Source organism: Heteronotia binoei, chromosome 6 (assembly GCF_032191835.1).
Source record: "Heteronotia binoei isolate CCM8104 ecotype False Entrance Well chromosome 6, APGP_CSIRO_Hbin_v1, whole genome shotgun sequence".
Classification (NCBI taxonomy): domain Eukaryota; kingdom Metazoa; phylum Chordata; class Lepidosauria; order Squamata; family Gekkonidae; genus Heteronotia; species Heteronotia binoei.
Window position 1 is genome coordinate 141,632,303 of NC_083228.1, and position 21,990 is coordinate 141,654,292.

Here is a 21,990-nt window from a genome sequence, read left to right on the forward strand (position 1 = left end):
CAGCCCAAGGCCAACCAGCAAGTTTCCGAGACAGTGGGGAAATTCAAACCTGGGTCTCCCTCCCGGCTCATAGCCCGACACTCCGACCACCTCATCTCCGCTGGCCTGGTGGTATTTATCAATACTGGATCGATTGATATAGTTTTACGGTTGCGTCAGAGAGCTGTGCCACTAAGTAGTGAAAGAGTTCAGGTCAAGGCTTGCTTGTGCTCATTGTTGCCAAGAACGCAAAACCTCTGGACAGCAGCTGCAGTCAACTCCAGAAGCACCTGAAGGACAAAGAGGTCTTTCACAGTATGAGTTTTTGAGAGTCAAATATGATGAAGGGAGCACTGACTCCCTAAAGAGCCAGTCTGGTGTAGTGGTTCAGTGTGTGGACTCTTATCTGGGAGAACAGAGTTTGATTCCCCGCTCCTCCGCTTGCACCTGCTGGAATGGTCTTGGGTCAGCCATAGATCTCTCAAGAGTTGTCCTTGAAAGGGCAGCTTCTGCGAGAGCTCTCTCAGTCCCACCCACCTCACAGGGTGTCTGTTGTAGGGGAAGACGGGAAAGGAGATTGCAAGCCGCTCTGAGATTCATTGTATAGGGCAGAATATAAATCCAGTATCATCTTCTTCTTATCTGGGAGAACGGGGTTTGATTCCCCACTCCTCCACTGGCACCTGCTGGAATGGCCTTGGGTAAGACATAGCTCTGGCAGGGGTTGTCCTTGAAAGGGCAGCTTCTGACAGAGCTCTTTCAGCCCCACCCACCTCACAGGGGGGGTCTGTTGTGGGGGAGGGAGATTGTGAGCCGCTCTGAGACTCTTTGGAGTGGAGGGCGGGATAGAAATCCAATATCATCATCTTCTGCTCATGCTCCCAAAATCTTGGTCTCAAAGGTGCAGCTGGGCTCTCGCTCTCCTGCTACAAACTCACACAGCTACTTGCAACCTTGCCAACTCTACGACGCTATGACTGTTCTGTCAAACATTCAAACCAAGAGCAACTTGGGATCTGGGCTCAATTCTCACCTTGAGCCCTCCGTGCCCTGCACTGAGCATTACTTTCCTCGCCCTCTGAGGATAAGAACAGAAGAGAAGCCATGTTGGATCAGGCCAATGGCCCATCCAGTCCAACACTCTGTGTCACATAAGAACAGAACAGAAGCCATGTTGGATCAGGCCAATGGCCCATCCAGTCCAACACTCTGTGTCACAGAAGAACATAAGAGAAGCCATGTTGGATCAGGCCAAAGGCCCCTCCAGTCCAACACTCTGTGTCACATAAGAACATAAGAGAAGCCATGTTGGACCAGGCCAATGGCCCATCCAGTCCAACACTCTGTGTCACAAAGAACATAAGAGAAGCCATGTTGGATCAGGCAAAGGCCCCTCCAGTCCAACACTCTGTGTCACATAAGAACATAAGAGAAGCCATGTTGGATCAGGCCAATGGCCCATCCAGTCCAACACTCTGTGTCACAGAAGAACATAAGAGAAGCCATGTTGGATCAGGCGAAATACAACTCAGACCACAGGGATCGTCTTGAGGTCAAAAGAGCAGGCATGTTTGTACGAGCTCCTTACGTGTGGAAGACAGACTGAACTCGGAAAGGCCAGGTCTCTTCCCGCAGCGAGTCGGGGGCCGGGAGAGCTGGCCACAGTGGACGTAGATCTCCCCGCTATAGGAAGGCAAGGAATCATTTTCTGGCCTGGTGAAGAAAAGGAGAAGGCAAAGAGATCACTGCATACAAAAACTATCATTAAATACAAATTATTCTCTCCCCTGTTTCCGGTAACAGAGAGGAGCAATCTTGTTTTGCAAGCTCCTGCCCAGACTCTGGGATGGCTCATCTTGTTCTTCCTCGTCCGCTGATTTGGCCTTCTGCTGTGTCCAGCCCCCTGATCTATGGAAGTCAAATCCACCGGGTTGAGGAGTCTGCTAATGAAGCTGACTATCCGCTCTGGCCACCCCTTCGCTGGAGCGCCGAGACATCTGTATGACTTTTGTTTTGCGAAAGCTTTTCATAGAATGTTGCTGATGTTTTGTATTATTAAAGCAGGAGAGGCTACCCGGAGTGGGGGGGAACCCAGCATTTTAAATTATTTTATTTACGTTATCATCCGTCTTTGCCACTCGGACTGAAGGCGGATCACACAGAGCGTCTCAGGGCATGGAATCATAGAGTTGGAAGGGACCTCCAGGGTCATCGAGTCCAACCCCCTGCACGGTGCAGGAAACTCACAAACACTTCCCCCTAAATTCACAGGATCTTCATTGCTGTCAGATGGCCATCTAGCCTCGGTTTAAAAACCTCCAATGAATGAGAGCCCACCACCTCCCAAGGAAGCCTGTTCCACTGAGGAACCGCTCTAACGGACCGGAATCATAGAAACAGAGAGCTGGAAGGGACTTCCAGGGTCATCTAGTCCAACCCCCTGCACAATACAGGAACTCACAAACCCCTCCCCCTAAACTCACAGGATCAGCATTACTGTCAGATGGCCATCTAGCCTTAGTTTATAAACCTCCAAGGAAGGAGAGCCCACCACCTCCTGAAGAAGCCTGTTCCACTGAAGAACTGCTCTAATGGTCAGGAAGTTCTGCAACTCTATTGATTTAATTTCAACCCATTGGTTCTGGTCCGACCTTCCGGGGCCACAGAAAACAATTCCACCCCATCCTCTATAGGACAGCCCTTCAAGGACTTGAAGATGGTGATCCTATCACCTCTCAGCCGCCTCCTCTCCAGGCTAAACAGGCCCAGCTCCTTCAACCTTTCCTCATAGGACTTGGTCTCCAGACCCCTCACCATCTTCGTCTCCCTCCTCTGGACCCGTTCCAGCTTGTCTCGATCCTTCTTAAAATGTGGTGCCCAAAACTGAACACAATACTCCAGGTGAGGTCTTACCAGAGCAGAGTAAAGCGATACCAACACATCACAGAGTAAAGCGATACCAGTGCCATCGATGGCTGGAACATTCAATAAACAATCTATGAGTTCTGCTGAAATTGTAATTGTAGAAGGAGAGATTATCCGTACAAGGGAGGGATGGTTTAAACCAGGGCTTTTTTTGAGCAGGAACGCACAGGAATGCAGTTCTGGCTTGCTTGGCATCAGGAGGTGTGGCCTAATATGCAAATGAATTCTTGCTGGGCTCTTTCTACAAAAAGCCCTGTGTGAAACAACGGTGCCATCTGGGTGTGTGGCCTAACATGCAAATGAGTTCCTGCTGGGCTTTCTCTAGGAAAAAAGCTGTGTGGAACAATGGTGCCACCAGGGGGTGTGGCCTAATATGCAAATGAGCGCCTGCTGGGCTTTTTCTAGAAAAAAACTCTGTGTGAAACAATGGTGCCGCCAGGGGGTGTGGCCTAATATGCAGATGAGCGCCTGCTGGGCTTTTTCTAGGGAAAAAACTCTGTGTGAAACAATGGTGCCACCAGGGGGTGTGGCCTAATATGCAAATGAGCGCCTGCTGGGCTTTCTCTAGAAAAAAAGCTCTGCATGAAACAATGGTGCCACCAGGGGTGTGGCCTAATATGCAAATGAGTTCCTGCCAGGCGTTTCCTAGGAAAAAGCTCTGCGTGAAACAATGGCACCACCAGGGGTGTGTGGCCTAATATGCAAATGAGCGCCTGCTGGGCTTTTTCTAGAAAAAAGCTCTGCATGAAACAATGGTGCCACCAGGGGGTGTGGCCTAATATGCAAATGAGTTCCTGCCGGGCATTTCCTAGGAAAAAGCTCTGCGTGAAACAATGGCACCACCAGGGGGTGTGGCCTAATATGCAAATGAGCTCCTGCTGAGCTGCTTCTACAAAAAAAGCCCTGATTGGAACATTAAATAAACAGTTTGTGAGCAATATTCCCTCTAAGCTGTGGAGTCTTGTGAGCAGAAATTCTACTTTGTGAGTTACTGGCATTAAAGTTGTGAGCAACAGCATTAAATTAGTTTGCTCTGGGGCCATCCCTCCTAAGCTAAGACAAAAAACTGTGAGCTAGTGGCTAAAAACTGTGAGCCAGCTCACACCAGGTCAGCATAGAGGAAGCACTGTCTGTGAGTTCTGCTGAAATTGCAATTGTAGAGGGGGAGATCTCTATGTATATAAGTAAGGAAGGGAGGAAATGCAAAATGAACATAACAACATATCATCTGGAAGAAAAGCATAACACAGGAACTGAGGAAATAATGTAGTCTAATTACGCTTAAGAGAAATCGGAATGTTAGCAGGCTGAATTTGTAACAATATGACAATAATTGAATGTACTGTCAGTGTTTAGTCTGAGCTGCGTTGAAATCGCAATTGTAGAAGGAGGGACGCATGTATGTTCATATTTTGCTCTTTTTTATCTATTAGTTTCTGTTTTAGTCTCTTTCGTCTTTTTCCCCCCTTAATTGTAAAATCAAATAAAATCCTTGAAATGAATAAACAATGCAACACGGTTAAGCTTGCAGAACCAACCAGAAGTCTAAAAGAACTGAAGCAACGTGACGCACGAAAGGATGCAAAAATTCCATAGCAGGATCCTAGATGCAGCCAGCTGAACACAGCGGCATAGAGCACAGTCCCAACTAATTCTGCCAAGTAACGCTGGGAATCATTTAACAAAGTGCCACCCTGCCTGTGTAGAACAGACCTCCTGAATAATTCAGTTTTGCACAGTTTGTAGAAAGCTTTGAGCGAGGGAGCCTTGCTGACAGGATTTGGATACTTTCAGAAGAAAGGGAGAATCTCACACAGAACGCTCAAAAACAGGAGAAGACCCAGATGTGACCCTCAAGTCAAAAAGCAGCTCACCTCGATTTCAGATCATCAATTCTTTGGATTGCCTCGGTTCACATTTAAAACCAGGGTTCATTTTGTAGAAAAAGAGGTGCCCCGGGGCTCATTACCACAACACATTTGCATATGCCACACACGCTGATGTCACTGAAAGAGGTACTACATTTTATCAGCTCAGCATCTACCTTCAAATGATTCTTGAATTAGAATTGTCCTAAGAAGAACATAAGAGAAGCCATGTTGGATCAGGCCAGTGGCCCCTCCAGTCCAACACTCTGTGTCACATAAGAACATAAGTGAAGCCATGCTGGATCAGGCCAATGGCCCATCCAGTCCAACACTCTGCATCACACAGCAGCCAAAAAAATGCAGGTGCAATCAGGAGGTCCACCAGTGGGGCCAGGACACTAGAAGCCCTCAACTGTGCCCCCTGAAGCATCAAGAATACAGAGCATCACTGCCCCGGACATAAGAGAAGCCATGTTGGATCAGGACAATGGCCCATCTAGTGCAACACTGTGTCACACAGTGGCCAGTATATGTGTGTGTAGTATAAAACCTTACTATATGGCCAAGGACCTGCCTACCTTAGGGACCGTCTCTCCCCATATATTCCCCCAGAGGGTACTGCGATCTGGTTCTCAAAATCTATTGACAATCCCCGGGTCGAAGGAGGCCAAACTGAAAGTTATTAGAGGAAGGGCCTTCTCGATCGTAGCCCCCCACTGGTGAAACCAACTGCTAGAAGAGGTGCAGGCCTTGCGGAGCATTGCTTAGTTCCCCAGGGCCTGCGTTCTTTTCCAGCTGGCCTTTACTTAATGATCTTACAGCGTACTGTTGGAGGAATACCGTCGCCAAGGAAAAACTGCACAATGTATAACATCAAGATTTTAATATTAATCTAACCTTAGACAGTTTTTTAATTACAATGATGATTAATTTTATAAATATTTGATTTATAATATGTATGTATATGTAATATGTATTGTTTTAATTGGTGAAGCGCCTGTGCTGTGAGCTACTCGGGGAAGGCGGGATACAAATTAAATATTATTATTATTATTACTACTAGTCCCATCATACTTTTTCAATTACTTACTCTTATGCAGAGACTGACCAAGAGAGAGATCTTGGGGTCGGGGTAAATAACTCACTGAAAATGTCAGGACAGTGTGCAATTGCAATAAAAATGGCCAACGCCATGCTGGGAATTATTAGGAAGAGAATTGAAAACAAATCAGCCAGTATCATAATGCCCCTGTATAAATCAATGGTGCGGTCTCATTTGGAATACTATGTGCAGTTCTGGTCGCCGCACCTCAAAAAGGATATTATAGCATCGGGAAAAGTGCAAAAAAGGGCAACTAGAATGATTAAAGGTTTGGAACACTTTCCCTAGGAAGAAAGGTTAAAACGCTTGGGGCTCTTTAGCTTGGAGAAACGTCGACTGTGGGGTGACATGATAGAGGTTGACAAGATAATGCATGGGATGGAGAAAGTAGAGAAAGCAGTCCTTTTCTCCCTTTCTCACAATACAAGAACTCGTGGGCATTCGATGAAATTGCTGAACAGTCGGGTTAAAACGGATAAAAGGAAGTACTTCTTCACCCAAAGGGTGATGTTAAAGGGTGTGGAATTCACTGCCACAGGAGTTGGTGGCGACTACAAGCATAGCCAGCTTTAAGAAGGGATTGGATCAAAATATGGAGCAGAGGTCCATCAGTGGCTATTAGCCACAGTGTGTGTGTGTGTATATATATATATGTGTGTGTGTGTGTGTGTGTGCGTGCATATGTATGTATGTATATGAGTGTGTGAGTATGTGTGTGTGTGTATATATATATATATATACACACACATATATTGACCACTGTGTGACACAGAGTGTTGGACTGCATGGGCCATTGGCCTGATCGAACATGGCTTCTCTTATGTTCTTATGAAGCCACAGTGGCATGATGAAGATTTCCATCTGTCTGCTTTATATGTTTTGGTTATTTCCCCATTTTTTTGTGTGTGTGTTTGGGGGGAAAATATTTAAAAGTTTGTCAAATCTTAAGAGTTCAACAATGAAAAAAACAGGACGGGGAGAAAGACTAAACAACCAGAAAACACCAGGTATCTCCCTTGTATAATGAAAACAATGTACTTAATATCGCCAACACATAAATAACACACATAACACTAGTATTACTTATGAGAAAAAATCAAAATGTTGTCGCACACACACTGTTGCCAATAAATACAATATCCAGAACAGCATAAACCAAACCACCAATTTCCATTACAGTTCCAGAATTCCATGGGATATGTAAAGACTTGTACAACACTCAAAGGTGAAATAAAGGTATTCTCCCGACTGTGCATAAAGTGGGTTCTCAACGGAATTTCGATCGTTGTATTTCCCGTTTCGATTAATATCTTTGTCAAGAGATGCACATACGAGTAACTTAAGCCGTTGCTCGGAGGCTCTCTAAACCCTATGTCAGCTTCAAAAATATTTATTTTCATATTTCTTATCTCTGGAGCCTTACAGCTTCTGTAATATTCACGACTCAATGCTGGAGTTCTTACTTCCTGGAATCAATACTTCCTGCTGGAATTCTCCCAGGGGGTTTGAACAATGGAGCCCAGAAGCAAGTTGTGTGGGTTTTTTTTTGGGGGGGGGTGGTTTATGAAAGAAAGAGGACAATACAATTTAGAGGTTCTGGAGTTCCGCTCCTGCCCAAAATGAGGTCCGTTTAAAACTCTTCTGGTTTCCAAGTGTAATGCAAAATGCAAACAAGGCACCTGTTAGGAAAAGCAACTCCAAATTGTTATTTTACAAGCTCCTTGAAGCCATGTATCTTGTGCAAAGCGATCTCGTTTTTCTGGCATCCAAACCACAACATTTGATGCCTGGAGAAATGCTATTAGAACCTATACTTAACGCCAGCTTAAAATTACCTGCCATTCTGGCTGGTATGAAAAAGAAATTGTAGCCTGGGGTCTACGGGAGAAAAACCAGCAGGAACGACTGAAAACTCAGCAAGAGAGGGCTAAGCGACCCGTCCTTCCAAAGCTCATCGCAGCTTTGGCAACAATGCGAGGAGTATTTCGATCAACCGACCCCCTCCAGGTCGAACGAAGTGGTCTGCTGGAGACAAAAGGTGCTTCTAACAGAGGTTTTCCTGCACTATGGCTGACAAAACGCAGCACTTTTTTGTGTGGTCTTACTGTGCCCCAATTTCCCCAGCCTCAGGAAGCTCTTTCTAAAACTTGCTTTTCATCGATCTTCTGGGGAAGGGAGTACAAGCATAGCCAGCTTCAAGAGGGGATTGGATAAGCATCTGGAGCAGAGGTCCATCAGTGGCTATTAAAGGTAAAGGTAGTCCCCTGTGCAAGCACCAATCGTTTTCGATTCTGGGGTGACGTTACTTTCACAGCGTTTCTTGGCAGACGTTTTACGGGTTGGTTTGCCATTGCCTTCCCCAGTCATCTACCCTTCCCTCCAGCAAGCTGGGTACTCGTTTCACCGACTTCGGAAGGATGTAAGGCTGAGTCAACCTGGAGCTGGCTACCTGAACCAGCTTCCACCGGGATCAAACTCAGGTCATGAGCAGAGGGCTCCGACTCCAGTTCTGCAGCTTTACCACTCTGCACCAAGGGCCCCTTTCGGTGGCTATTAGCCACAGCATATTGTTGGAACTCTCTGTCTGGGGCATTGATGCTCTGTATTCTTGGTGCTTGCAGGGGAGGCAACAGTGGGAGGGCTTCTAGTGCCCTGGCCCCACTGGTGGACCTCCTGATGGCACCTGGGGGGGGGGGTTGGCCACTGTGTGACGAAGTGTTGGAGTGGATGGGCCCCCGACTCCCAACTCTTTCAGTCTGCTGCCCACGGCCCTCAGCTTTGACACCAGCAAGATCATAACTCCAGCTCCCTCTCTTCCACTGCTCTGATCCAACATGGCTTCTCTTATGTTCTTAGAGTAGGTGGCTTCCCCATCACAGGCTTGCAAGCTCAGTGGGGGTCAGGTATGGAATCGAGTAACATGGCAAAGGTTTGTACATCTAGGGCATGTAATCCCTGCTCAGTGCTAGAGTATCCACTTGGCGTGCAGAAGGTCCCAGGTTCAATCCCTGGCATCTCCAGTTAAAAATGACCAGGCAGGAGGTGATGAGAAAGGCCTCAGCCTGAGACCCTGGAGAGCTAAGGAAGGGGGCTGTGGCTCAATGCTAGAGTATCCACTTGGTGTGCAGAAGGTCCCAGGTTCAATCCCTGGCATTTCCAATTAGAAAGGACCAGCCAGGAGGTGATGGGAAAGACCTCAGCCTGAGACCCTGGAGAGCTAAGGAAGGGAGCTGTGGCTCAGTGGTAGAGCATCCACTTGGCGTGCAGAAGGTCCCAGGTTCAATCCCTGGCATCTCCAGTTAAAAATGACCAGGCAGGAGGTGATGGGAAAGACCTCAGCCTGAGACCCTGGAGAGCTAAGGAAGGGGGCTGTGGCTCAGTGCTAGAGTATCCACTTGGCGTGCAGAAGGTCCCAGGTTCAATCCCCGGCATCCCCAGTTAAAAATGACCAGGCAGGAGGTGATGGGAAAGACCTCAGCCTGAGACCCTGAAGAGTCATGAAGTGGGGCTGTAGCTCAGTGGCAGGGTGTCTGCTTGGCACACAGAAGGTCCCAGGTTCAATCCCCAGCATCTCCAGTTAAAAATGACCAGTCGGGTGGTGATGGGAAAGACCTCAGCCTGAGACCCTGGAGAGCTAAGGAAGGGGGCTGTGGCTCAGTGCTAGAGTATCCACTTGCGTGCAGAAGGTCCCAGGTTCAATCCCCGGCATCTCCAGTCGAAAGGGTCTGGCATCCGGTGATGCGAAGGACCTCTGCCTGAGGCCATAGAGAGCTGCTGCTGGTTTCAGTAGACATTAACTACTTTGATGGATCCATGGTGTGATACAACGTAAGGCCGCTTTATGAATATTCATATGACCGTCAAGGCATCTTCCCGTGAGGCTGCACTTCAGTCTGGGGTTACTGCTACCTTTCAGATAGTACACCCATTCCTCCTTAGATCTGTAACTTTATGAAGCTACCAACCATTCAAGCCATCTTCAGGGGTGCTGCTATGGGGACCTCCCACCATCTGAGGCTAGATCTGAGAGCCAGTTTGGTGTGGTGGTGAAGTGCGCGGACTCTTATCTGGGAGAACCGGCTTTGATTCCCCACTCTTCCATTTGCACCTGCTGGAATGGCCTTGGCTCAGCCATAGCTCTGGCAGTGTTGTCCTTGAAAGGTCAGTTGCTGGGAGAGCCCTCTCAGCCACACCCACCTCACAGGGTGTCTGTTGTGGGGGGAGAAGATATAGGAGATTGTGAGCCGCTCTGAGTCTCTGATTCAGGGAGAAGGGCGGGGTATAAATCTGCCCCCACCTCACAGGGTGTCTGTTGTGGGGGAAGAAGATAGAGGAGATTGTGAGCCGCTCTGAGTCTCTGATTCAGAGAGAAGGGCAGGGTATAAATCTGCCCCCACCTCACAGGGTGTCTGTTGTGGGGGGAGAAGATATAGGGGGATTGTGAGCCGCTCGGAGTCTCTGATTCAGGGAGAAGGGCGGGGTATAAATCCGCCCCTACCTCACAGGGTGTCTGTTGGGGGAGAAGATAGAGGAGATTGTGAGCCGCTCAGAGTCTCTAATTCAGGGAGAAGTGCGGGGTATAAATCTGCCCCCACCTCACAGGGTGTCTGTTGTGAGGGGAGAAGATAGAGGAGATTGTGAGCTGCTCTGAGTCTCTGATTCAGGGACAAGGGCGGGGTATAAATCTGCCCCCACCTCACAGGGTGTCTGTTGTGGGGGGAGAAGACAGAGGAGATTGTAAGCCGCTCTGAGTCTCTGATTCAGGGAGAAGGGCGGGGTATAAATCTGCCCCCACCTCACAGGGTGTCTGTTGTGGGGGGAGAAGATAGAGGAGATTGTGAGCCGCTCGGAGTCTCTGATTCAGGGAGAAGGGCGGGGTATAAATCTGCCCCCACCTCACAGGGTGTCTGTTGTGGGGGGAGAAGATAGAGGAGATTGTGAGCCGCTCAGAGTCTCTGATTCAGGGAGAAGGCCGGGATATAAATCTGCCCCCACCTCACAGGGTGTCTGTTGGGGGAGAAGATAGAGGAGATTGTGAGCCGCTCTGAGTCTCTGATTCAGGGACAAGGGCGGGGTATAAATCTGCCCCCACCTCACAGGGTGTCTGTTGGGGGAGAAGATAGAGGAGATTGTGAGCCGCTCAGAGTCTCTAATTCAGGGAGAAGTGCGGGGTATAAATCTGCCCCCACCTCACAGGGTGTCTGTTGTGGGGGGAGAAGACAGAGGAGATTGTAAGCCGCTCTGAGTCTCTGATTCAGGGAGAAGGGCGGGGTATAAATCTGCCCCCACCTCACAGGGTGTCTGTTGTGGGGGGAGAAGATAGAGGAGATTGTGAGCCGCTCGGAGTCTCTGATTCAGGGAGAAGGGCGGGGTATAAATCTGCCCCCACCTCACAGGGTGTCTGTTGTGGGGGGAGAAGATAGAGGAGATTGTGAGCCGCTCAGAGTCTCTGATTCAGGGAGAAGGCCGGGATATAAATCTGCCCCCACCTCACAGGGTGTCTGTTGGGGGAGAAGATAGAGGAGATTGTGAGCCGCTCTGAGTCTCTGATTCAGGGACAAGGGCGGGGTATAAATCTGCCCCCACCTCACAGGGTGTCTGTTGGGGGAGAAGATAGAGGAGATTGTGAGCCGCTCAGAGTCTCTAATTCAGGGAGAAGTGCGGGGTATAAATCTGGAGGTCCACCAGCAGGGCCAGAACTCCAGAAGCCCTCCCACTCTCCCCCTGCCCCAAGCACCAAGAATAGAGCATCACTGCCGCAGACATAAGGACATAAGAGAAGCCATGTTGGATCAGGCCAGTGGCCCATCCAGTCCAACACACTGTGTCACACAGTGGCCAAAAAAATTCAGGTCCATCAGAAGGTCCATCAGTGGGGCCAGGACACTAGAAGCCCTTCCACTGTGACCCCCCAGCACCAAGAACACAGAGCATCACTGCCCCAGACATTATAACATAAGAGAAGCCATGTTGGATCAGGCCAATGGCCCATCCAGTCCAACACTGTGTCACACAGTGGCCAAAAAACCCAGGTCCATTAAGAGGTCCATCAGTGGGGCCAGGACACTAGAAGCCCTCCCACTGTGACCCCCCCCCCCAGCACAGAACACAGAGCATCACTGCCCCAGACATTATAACATTATAACATAAGAGAAGCCATGTTGGATCAGGCCAATGGCCCAACCAGTCCAACACTGTGTCACACAGTGGCCAAAAAACCCAGGTCCATCAGTGGGGCTAGAAGCCCTCCCACTGTGCCCCCCCCAGAAGCAAGAACACAGAGCATCACTGCCCCAGACATAAGAACATAAGAGAAGCCATGTTGGATCAGGCCAGTGGGCCATCCAGTCCAACACTCTGTGTCACACAGTAGCCAGAAAACCCAAGTGGCATTAGGAGGTCCACCAGCAGGGCCAGAACTCCAGAAGCCCTCCCACTGTTGCCCCTCAAGCACCAAGAAAACAGAGGATCAATACCCCAGACAGCGTTCCATCTATACCTTCTGGCAAATAGCCACTGGTGGACCTCTGCCTTGGATGAGAAAGCAGCTGAACAGGTTTGCCTCTCCCTCCCTACTGCGCTGCACCCTCATTTCAGGAACCTGTCCTTCAAAACACACATAAATTATGCTACGGAGGCTTGTGTGTTCCTCTGTTCCCTGTGCAACAGCAGCATGCATTGACAGATAAAAGGTTGGACCCCCAAAGAGCAGCAAAGAGAGCCAGTTTGGTGTAGTGGTGAAGTGTGCGGACTCTTATCTGGGAGAACCGGGTTTGATTCCCCACTCCTCCACTTGCACCTGCTGCTAAGCTGCTCTCTGATTCAGGAAGAAGGGCGGGGTATAAATCTGCCTTGGGTCAGCCATAGCTCTTGCCGAGCTGTCCTTGAAAGGGCAGCTGCTGTGAGAGCCCTCTCAGCCCCACCCACCTCACAGGGTGTCTGTTGTGGGGGTGGGAGATAAAGGAGATTGTGAGCCGCTCTGAGACTCTCCGGAGTGGAGGGCGGGATATAAATCCAATATCTTCATCTACCTCACAGGGTGTCTGTTGTGGGGGGAAAAGATAGAGGAGATTGTGAGCCGCTCTGAGTCTCTGATTCAGGGAGAAGGGCGGGGTATAAATCTGCAATTCTTCTTCATGACCTTCTCCTCCCATAATCGCCCAGAGCGGCAAATTTATTTGCAGTTCATTCTGTCTGTAAGTGTAAAATGCCTGTAATTTGCAATTATGGGTTTCTATTAAGGGTGGGAAGGTGCTGGCTGGATATATTAGGAAAACCTAACGGTCTGGGGCAGTGTTTGAGTGTGCAGAACCGGGTTGGATTCCCCACTCCTTCACATGCACCTGCTAACGTGGCCTTGGGTCAGTCCTAGTTCTGTCAGACCTGTTCCTCTCAAGGGCAGTTCTCTCAGCCCCACCTACCTCAGCAGGGATCTTTTGTGGGGAGGGGAAGGGAAAGGAGATTGTAAGCTGCTCTGAGACTCCTTCGGGTAGTGAAGGGCGGGGTATAAATACAATTTCCTCCTCTTTTCACAGAACAAGTTGTTCAACTGTGGAATAAGCTTCCGAAGGAGGTGGTAGTTCCCCCTCACTGGCAGTCTTCAAGCAGCAGCTGAACAAACACTCCTCCGGGAACTTCTAGCTCAAGGGTTTCAAACTCATTTCTTATGAGAGCCATATCTGACATAAACGAGACCTTGCTGGGTCATGATATTGGATTTATATCCTGCCCTCCACTCCGAATCTCAGAGTGGCTCACAATCTCCTTTATCTTCCTCCCCCACAACAGACACCCTGTGAGGTAGATGAAGATATTGGATTTATATCCTGCCCTCCACTCTGAAGAGTCTCAGAGCGGCTCACAATCTCCTTTCCCTTCCTCCCCCACAACAGACACCCTTGTAAGGTAGGTGGGGCTGAGAGAAAACTCTCTCAGCAGCTGCCCTTTCAAGGACAAGTTGGTGTAGTGCCAGAGAGCCAGTTTGGTGTAGTGGTGAAGCACGCAGACTCTTATCTGGGAGAACCGGGTTTCATTCCCCACTCCTCCACTTGCAGCTGCTGGAATGGCCTTGGGTCAGCCGTAGCTCTCGCAAAGCTGTCCTTGAAAGGCAGTGTCTTTCAGCACTCTCTCAGCCCCACCTACCTCACAAGGAGAAGAAAATATTGGATTTGTATCCTGCCCTCCACTCCGAATTTCAGAGCCTCAGAGCATCTCACCATCTCCTTTACCTTCCTCCCCCACAACAGACACCCTGTGAGGCGGGTGGGGCTGGAGAGGGCTCTCACAACAGCTGCCCTTTCAAGGACAACCTCCGCCAGAGCTATGGCTAACCCAAGGCCATGCCAGCAGGTGCAAGTGGAGGAGTGGGGACTCAATCCCACTTCTCCCAGATAAAGAGTCTGAACACTTAACCACTACACCAAACTGGCTCTGTAATGCCAGGTAATGAAGATATAAACTTTATAAAGGACACAGGCAAGCACAATTAAAGATTTTGTATCTGTCGCATGTGATTGAGAAAGAGCCCCATGGTGCAGAGTGTTAAAGCTGCAGTACTGCAGTCCTAAGCTCTGCTCATGACCTGAGTTCGATCCCTGGCGGAAGCTGGGTTTTCAGGTAGCCGGCTCGAGGTTGACTCAGCCTCCCATCCTTCCAAGGTCGGTAAAATGAGTCCCCAGCTTGCTGAGGGTTAAGTGTAGATGACTGGGGAAGGCAATGGCAAACTACCCCGTAAAAAGTCTGTTGTGAAAACGTTGTGAAAGCAACGTCACCCCAGAGTCAGAAACGACTGGTGCTTGCACAGGGGACCTTTCCTTTTCCATGTGATTGAGAGAACTGGGCAAAAGAAGCTCTGGCTCTTTCCTTCCTTCCCCAGGGGACCAGGAGGGAGAGGAGCCTCAGCCAATAGAAGGAAGAGAGGCTTGGCTCAGTAGCTCTGCTGTGCTACTGAGAGAGTCTGGCAAAGCAAGCTCTCCCTCCTCCGCAAGTGAGGAGCCCCAGCCGTTGGAGAAAGTAGAGGCTTTGACCTGTAGCTCCTATATGATTGAGCAAGCCTGGCAAAGGAAGCTGTGACACAGAAGGAAACAAAAGATCGGGAGAAGAATGCAGACTTGCTCACGGGCCTGATAGAACCCCTCCAGGGGCCTGATCTGCCCCCCAAGCCGCATGTTCGACACCCCTGCTCTAAAATGAGTCAGTGTGAGCTAGCTCACAGTTTTTTAGCCTCCGGCTCACATATTTTTGTCTCAGCTCAAGAAAAATGGCCCCAGAGCAAGCCAATTAATGCCAGTAGATCCCAACTGGACTGCCAGTAGCGCACAAAGTAGATTTTTTGCTCACAGCTTAGAGGGAGTATTGGTCCTGAATGGGAAGAAGCGGCAATGCCCAGTTGCTAACAGGCCACAGATCTTGCTCCGCGGCCTAGGGGTTGGGGACTCCTGTGCTATAGGATGACTTGAGAATCCACAGCATAACTCCATCAGTGACCACTGTGCCTCATAACAAGAGATCAGCCCCGGGTCCTTATTATTTAGGCCCTGAGAAATGCAGTCACATCTGCTAAAGAATCTGCATTCTGTAGCTCCTCCCGTAAAGCTGCAACGCACGTCCTGGGATCTTCTCTTCTCAAGCTCACTTGAAGGTCTTCTATTTCCTCAAACAAGATGGACTTTTTTTCACCATTGCCAGTTTGGTGTAGTGCTTAAGTGTGCGGACTCTTAACTGGGAGAACTGGGCTTGATCCCCCACTCCTCCACTTGCACCTGCTGGAACGGGCTTGGGTCAACCATCGCTCTCGCAGAGTTGTCCCTGAAAGGGCAGCTTCTGTCAGAGCTCTCTCAGCCCCACCCACCTCACAGGATGACTGTCTCCTGAGAGCCAGTTTGGTGTAGTGGTTACGTGTGCCGACTCTTATCTAGGAGAACCCGGTTTGATCCCCCAGTCCTCCACTTGCAGCTGCTGGAATGGCCTTGGGTAAACCATCGCTCTCGCAGAATTGTCCCTGAAAGGGCAGCTTCTGTCAGAGCTCTCTCAGCCCCACCCACCTCACAGGATGACTGTCTCCGGAGAGCCAGTTTGGTGTAGCAGTTAAGTGCACGGACTCTTATCTGGGAGAACCGGGTTTGATTCCCCACTCCTCCACTTGCAGCTGCTGGAATGGCCTTGGGTTAGCCACAGCTCTTGTAGGAGTTGTCCTTGAAAGGGCAACTTCTGTCAGAGCTCTCTCAGCCCCACCTACCTCACAAGGTGTCTGTTGTGTGGGACAAAGGTAACAAGATTGTAAGCCACTCTGAGACTCTCAGATTCGGAGTGGAGGGCAGAATATAAATCCAATATCTTCATCTTCTTCATGTGTGGGAGCTCCCTGCAAGCAGGACTCCCCCATGCAGTGTCTTGCTTTCAAATCCACCCTCGGTCCTCGCCCCCAGTTGAAAAGAAGCCAAGGTGGACAGAACTGCACAGGGGTGGAATTCTGGCAGGAGCTGCTTTGCATATTAGGCCACACACCCCTGATGTAGCCAATCCTCCAAGAGCTTACAAAAAAGAGCCTTGTAAGCTCTTGGAGGATTGGCTACATCAGGGAGGTGTGGCCTAATATGCAAAGGAGCTCCTGCTAGAATTCCACCTCTGGAACGGCATTTGGCGATGCCAGTCCCTGGCTCCCTTTTCTTCCCCTTGCCTCCTTCCCTGCCCACACCAGGGGTTCCCCAACAGAGAGCCCCTGGGCATGCAGCTCCAACAGGCACTTCTCCAGGAAGTGGATGAGTTTTTTGAAAAGTGGGCATGGCCAGGTGAGGCTGTAGCCCAGCAAGGCTCCCAATTGGCCCTGAAGATCTGATTGGTTCTCCGGGTTGAAACGGTATTGATTTCGAGGCAGCCACAAACACGGCGATGGCTTTATCCTCTCTCGCGCTCCTCTTTCCCAGTGTGTGTTTTTTAAAAGTTACCACTCTTATGCCCCACGCTTGGGCTTGCTCTGTGTGTGGCACCACCTTCCACGGGGGGGGGGGGGGGCATTTTGCAGTTGGCTCCGCCTCCAACAGCAGCCATTTTTATGGCAGCATCCACCACCCAACGTCAGAATTCCAAAGGTGCCCATACGCTAAGAAAGGCCAGGGACCCTGATTTAGACTCCAACTTCCATGGAGCAGGGAATGGCCTCTTTTTCTTATTACTTATACACAGGGCCTTTTTTTTTTTTGCAGCAGGCACTCCTTTGCATATTAGGCCACGGCCCCCTGATGTAGCCAATCCTCCTGGAGCTGACAGTGCATCCTGTACTAAGAGCCCTGCAAGCTCTTGGAGGTTTGGCTACATCATGGGGGGCGTGGCCTAATATGCAGAGGAGCTCTTGCTACAAAGAAAAGCCCTGCTTAGACTGGAAAGTGCCACGTGCAGCAGAGATGGTGCTATGTCAGTCCAGGTTAGAGAATGGGAGCTGGATACGAGAGCTCTAGACTTGTTCCCTCTCTGCAGGGATCTCTTATGAACTTCCAGGGCCAGCCCTGAGCCAGTTTGGTGTAGTGGTTAAGTGTGTGGACTCTTATCTGGGAGAACCGGGTTTGATTCCCCACTCCTCCACTTGCAGCTGCGGGAATGGCCTTGGGTCAGCCATAGCTTTTGTAGGAGTTGTCCTTGAAAGGGCAGCTTCTGTCAGAGCTCTCTCAGACCCATCTACCTCACAGGGTGTCTGTTGTGGGGGGAGAAGATATAGGAGATTGTGACCACTCTGAGACTCCGAGATTCAGAGTGTAGGGTGGGATATAAATCCAATATTTATTGTATTTATTTATTTATTTTATTGCATTTATATCCCACCCTCCCCTAATGGGCTCAGGGCATTAAAATAACAGTGTTAAAATCAAAGTACAATAAAATTATTAAAACATTTAAATAGTTCAGACAATTTAAAATATGTAGTACAGTTCAAATCCAGTATCCAAATCCAACTCGCCAGGATCCAGATGGCGTTTTTTAATTCTTATGGAGTACCTCATGTAATGATATTATAAGATGTTTGGCACACTGGATTTGTGGTGGGATGATTCCCCACTCCTCCACTTGCAGCTGCTGGAATGGCCTTGGGTCAGCCATAACTCTGGCAGAGCTGTCCTTGAAAGGGCAACTTCTGTCAGAGCTCTCTTAGTCTCACCCACCTCACAGGGTGTCTGTCTTCTGAGAGCCAGTTTGGTGTAGTGGTTAAGTGCGTGGGCTCTTATCTGGGAGAACCGGGTTTGATTCCCCACTCCTCCGTTTGCAGCTGCTGGAATGGTCTTGGGTCAGCCATAGCTCTGGCAGAGGTTTTCCTTGAAAGGGCAGCTGCTGTGAGAGCCCTCTCCAGCCCCACCCGCCTCACAGGGTGTCTGTTGTGGGGGAGGAAGGGAAAGGAGATTGTAGGCCACTCTGAGACTGTCCTCAAAACTGCAGCTGCTGGGAGAACCCTCTCAGCCCCACCCACCTCACAGGGTGTCTGTTGTGTGTGCGGGGGGGAGGGGAAGGGAAAGGAGACTGTGACCACTCTGAGATCCAGAGTATAGGGTGGGGTATAAATCCAATATCATCATCATCATCACTTGGCAAGCTAGGTGATTGCCCAGGGTGCTGGCCTTCTTGGGGCGCTGAACTTAGCACCCCCATGTGACTTGGTGACATTATTCATGCGGGGATGGGGCACCAGGAGTTCGCCTTACCTACAGCTGGCCCCGTTATGATCCGGCCTCTGCCTCAGAAACGAACCGGCCGGCCGCGTTCCTCAACCCTGTTTCGCTTCTTGAAAATCCAAACCCATAAAGCTTCCCAGAAGGCACCGCTTCTAGCGGAGCAGCGAACGGGGGTCGCCAGCTGTGTTCCCAGGAGATTGGTTCGCCCCAGAGAAAATGGCTGCTTTGGAGGGTGGACTCTGCGGTCCCTCCCCAGGCTCCGCCTCCAAAATCCCCAACCGGCGTGGTGCAGCAGTTACAGTATTGGACGGGGGGGGCGGGGGGGCAAACTGCGGCTCTCGAAGCCCCTCCCCTCCACCCTGTCGGCTGGCTTGGAAAAGGCATTTCGCTCTTCAAGTCGCTTCTCCGAGCCAAGCCAGCCGGCAGCTTGGAGATTGTATTTTGTAGATTGGACTCTTTAGCTTGGAGAAACGTCAACTGCAGGGTGACTTGATAGAGGTTTACAAGATAATGCATGGGATGGAGAAAGTAGAGAAAGAAGTACTTTTCTCCCTTTCTCGCAATACAAGAACTCGCGGGCATTGCTGAGCAGACAGGTTAAAACGGATAAAAGGAAGTACTTCTTCACCCAAAGGGTGATTAACATGTGGAATTCACTGCCACAGGAGGTGGTGGCGGCCACAAGCATAGCCACCTTCAAGAAGGGTTTAGATAAAAATATGGAGCAGAGGTCCATCAGTGGCTATTAGCCACAGTGTGTGTGTATATATAACATTTTTTGCCACTGTGTGACACAGAGTGTTGGACTGGATGGGCCGTTGGCCTGATCCAACATGGCTTCTCTTATGTTCTTATGTTCTTATTTAAAGTTAAGGTTGCTTTTCTTTCTATCTCTCCCTCCCCCGTCTATTTGCCAGCCTGCCTGCTTGTCTTGCGGCTCTCAAGCGCCTGATGTTCACGTCGTGCGGCTCTCCGACATCGGACGTTTATGCTACGCGGCTCTTGCGCTAAGCGAGTTCGGCTCGAGAGCTCCGCTGTGCGACTGAGAGAGAGCCTGGCAAAGCAAGCTCTGCCTCCCCCCCCGCTCATCTTCCCCAAGGGAGGAGCCTCAGCCAATGGAGAAAACAGAGGCTTTGCTCTGTAGTTCCAGCGCGACCGAGGAAGCCTCGTCAGGCAAGCTGGGATGCGGAAGGAAGCAAGAGAGAGGGAGAAGGAAGTAGATGACAGCCACTTGCTCAGGGGCCTGGTCGGCCGCATCTTTTACACCCCTGCTGTAGGGTTTTCGAGGCTAGAAAGGAACAGAAGGTGGCTGGCCGTCGCCTGCCTCTGCGTAGCAACCCTGGGCTTCCTTGGTGGTCTCCCATCCAAGTACCAACCAGGGCTGAATCTGCTTAGCTTCTGAGATCAGGTGAGATCAGTCTAGCCTGGGCCATCCAAGTCAGGGAAAGACATAAACAGAGGTGGTTGGCCATCGCCTGCCTCTGCATAGCAACCCTGGATTGCCTTGATGGTCTCTTGTCCGCGAAATACCAGGGCCAACCCTGCGTAGGTTCCAAGACCTGAAGAGATCAGGCTAGCCTAGGCCATCAAGGTCAAGGCAACAGACCAACAGAGGTGGTTGGCCATCGCCTACCTCTGCGTAGCAACCCTGGACTTCCTTGGTGTGTCTCCCATCCAAGGACTAACCAGGGCTGACCCTGCTTAGCTTCTGAGATCAGATGAGATCAGGCTAGCCTGGGCCATCAAGGTGAAGGCAACAGACCAACAGAGGTGGTTGGCCATTGCCTACCTCTGCATAGCAACCCTGGACTTCCTTGGTGTGTCTCCCATCCAAGTACCAACCAGAGCTGACCCTGCTTAGCTTCTGAGATCAGGTGAGATCAGTCTAGCCTGGGCTATCCAGGTCAAGGCAGGAGACATTCAGAGGTGGTCTGCCATCGCCTGCCTCTGCGTAGCAACCCTGGACTTCCTTGGTGTGTCTCCCACCCAAGTACCAACCAGAGCTGACCCTGCTTAGCTTCTGAGATCAGGTGAGATCAGTCTAGCCTGGGCTATCCAGGTCAAGGCAGGAGACATTCAGAGGTGGTCTGCCATCGCCTACCTCTGCGTAGCAACCCTGGACTTCCTTGGTGTGTCTCCCATCCAAGGACTAACCAGGGCTGACCCTGCTTAGCTTCTGAGATCAGATGAGATCAGGCTAGCCTGGGCCATCAAGGTGAAGGCAACAGACCAACAGAGGTGGTTGGCCATTGCCTACCTCTGCATAGCAACCCTGGACTTCCTTGGTGTGTCTCCCATCCAAGGACCAACCAGGGCTGAGTCTGCTTAGCTTCTGAGATCAGGTGAGATCAGTCTAGCCTGGGCCATCAAGGTCAACAGAGGTGGTTGGCCATTGCCTACCTCTGCATAGCAACCCTGGACTTCCTGGTGTGTCTCCCATCCAAGTACCAACCAGGGCTGAGTCTGCTTAGCTTCTGAGATCAGATGAGATCAGGCTAGCCTGGGCCATCAAGGTCAAGGCAACAGACCAACAGAGGTGGTTGGCCATTGCCTGCCTCTGCGTAGCAACCCTGGACTTCCCTGGTGGTCTCCCATCCAAGTACAACGAGGGCTGACCCTGCTCAGCTTCTGAGAGCTGACGTGTTTGGGCTAGCCTGAGCCGTCTACTTCAGTGCCCCATGCTCTGCAAACCAGGGGTTGTTTTGTAGAAAAATAGGTGGTGGAGCTCATTAGCATAACTCATTAGCATGTGCCCCCCACACACACACACACCAGCAACCTGATGCAAGAAAGGAGAGCCCCGGATGAGCAAAGCCTGTTTGGGCTGGCTAGAGATCCAGCTGGCCCAAGCAGGCTTCGTTCACCTGGGGCTCTCCTGGGCTGCCCCCCCCCACCCCTGTCAAAAGGCCAGCAAGCCACTCACCGCCCAAAATCACGTAAGAAGTGGAGAAATGGTAGCGCGGGCTTTTTCAGGGGCTAATGAGGGCTTCTGGGGGCGTGGCAAAGCCCCTGACGGCTGGCTGGCTGCCCGCTCTCCTAATCCAGGGATTGTTATGCAGCTGCACCTCCTACTCAATGGACAAGGTAGGTGGGAAAGAAGAGGGGGAAACCGTCAGAAAGGTTCAGGAGCTGTGCTCCGGTGAGCTCCTGCTGAATCCGAGGCCTGCTGCAAACTAGGCTTAATTCTAGATAAGTCAGGGGGGGGGGGAAATAACGAGGGCACTGTCCTGTCAAATGCGGATGACTTTATTTCTGCGTATCTGAGTTACATTTCTCTAGTGCGGTTCACAGTGCGCGGAAAAGTCATTGAGAAGTTGGGCTCGTTTGCCCAGACTTACGTTGGGTAGGCGGCCCTTTGATAACCCGGCGTCACAGGCCTTTGGAGAGGTTCATCGATGCTCTGGTAAACGTCGGGGAATGACTTCTTCTTTACTTTCGGGGTATTGGTCATTATCTA

General features: G+C 50.4%; 1 protein-coding gene across 1 annotated transcript in view; it reads right to left on the minus strand.

Moving 5' to 3' along the window:
- Positions 1–21,990, minus strand: part of ARMC9 (armadillo repeat containing 9) — a 231,135-nt gene that overhangs the window by 37,826 nt on the left and 171,319 nt on the right. The window contains exons 21-22 of the mRNA XM_060242830.1: positions 21,872–21,987; positions 1,568–1,692 (exon numbers count right to left, since the gene is read on the minus strand). Coding sequence (XP_060098813.1) covers positions 1,568–1,692; positions 21,872–21,987 — 241 coding nt within the window. The remainder of the gene's footprint in view (positions 1–1,567; positions 1,693–21,871; positions 21,988–21,990) is intronic.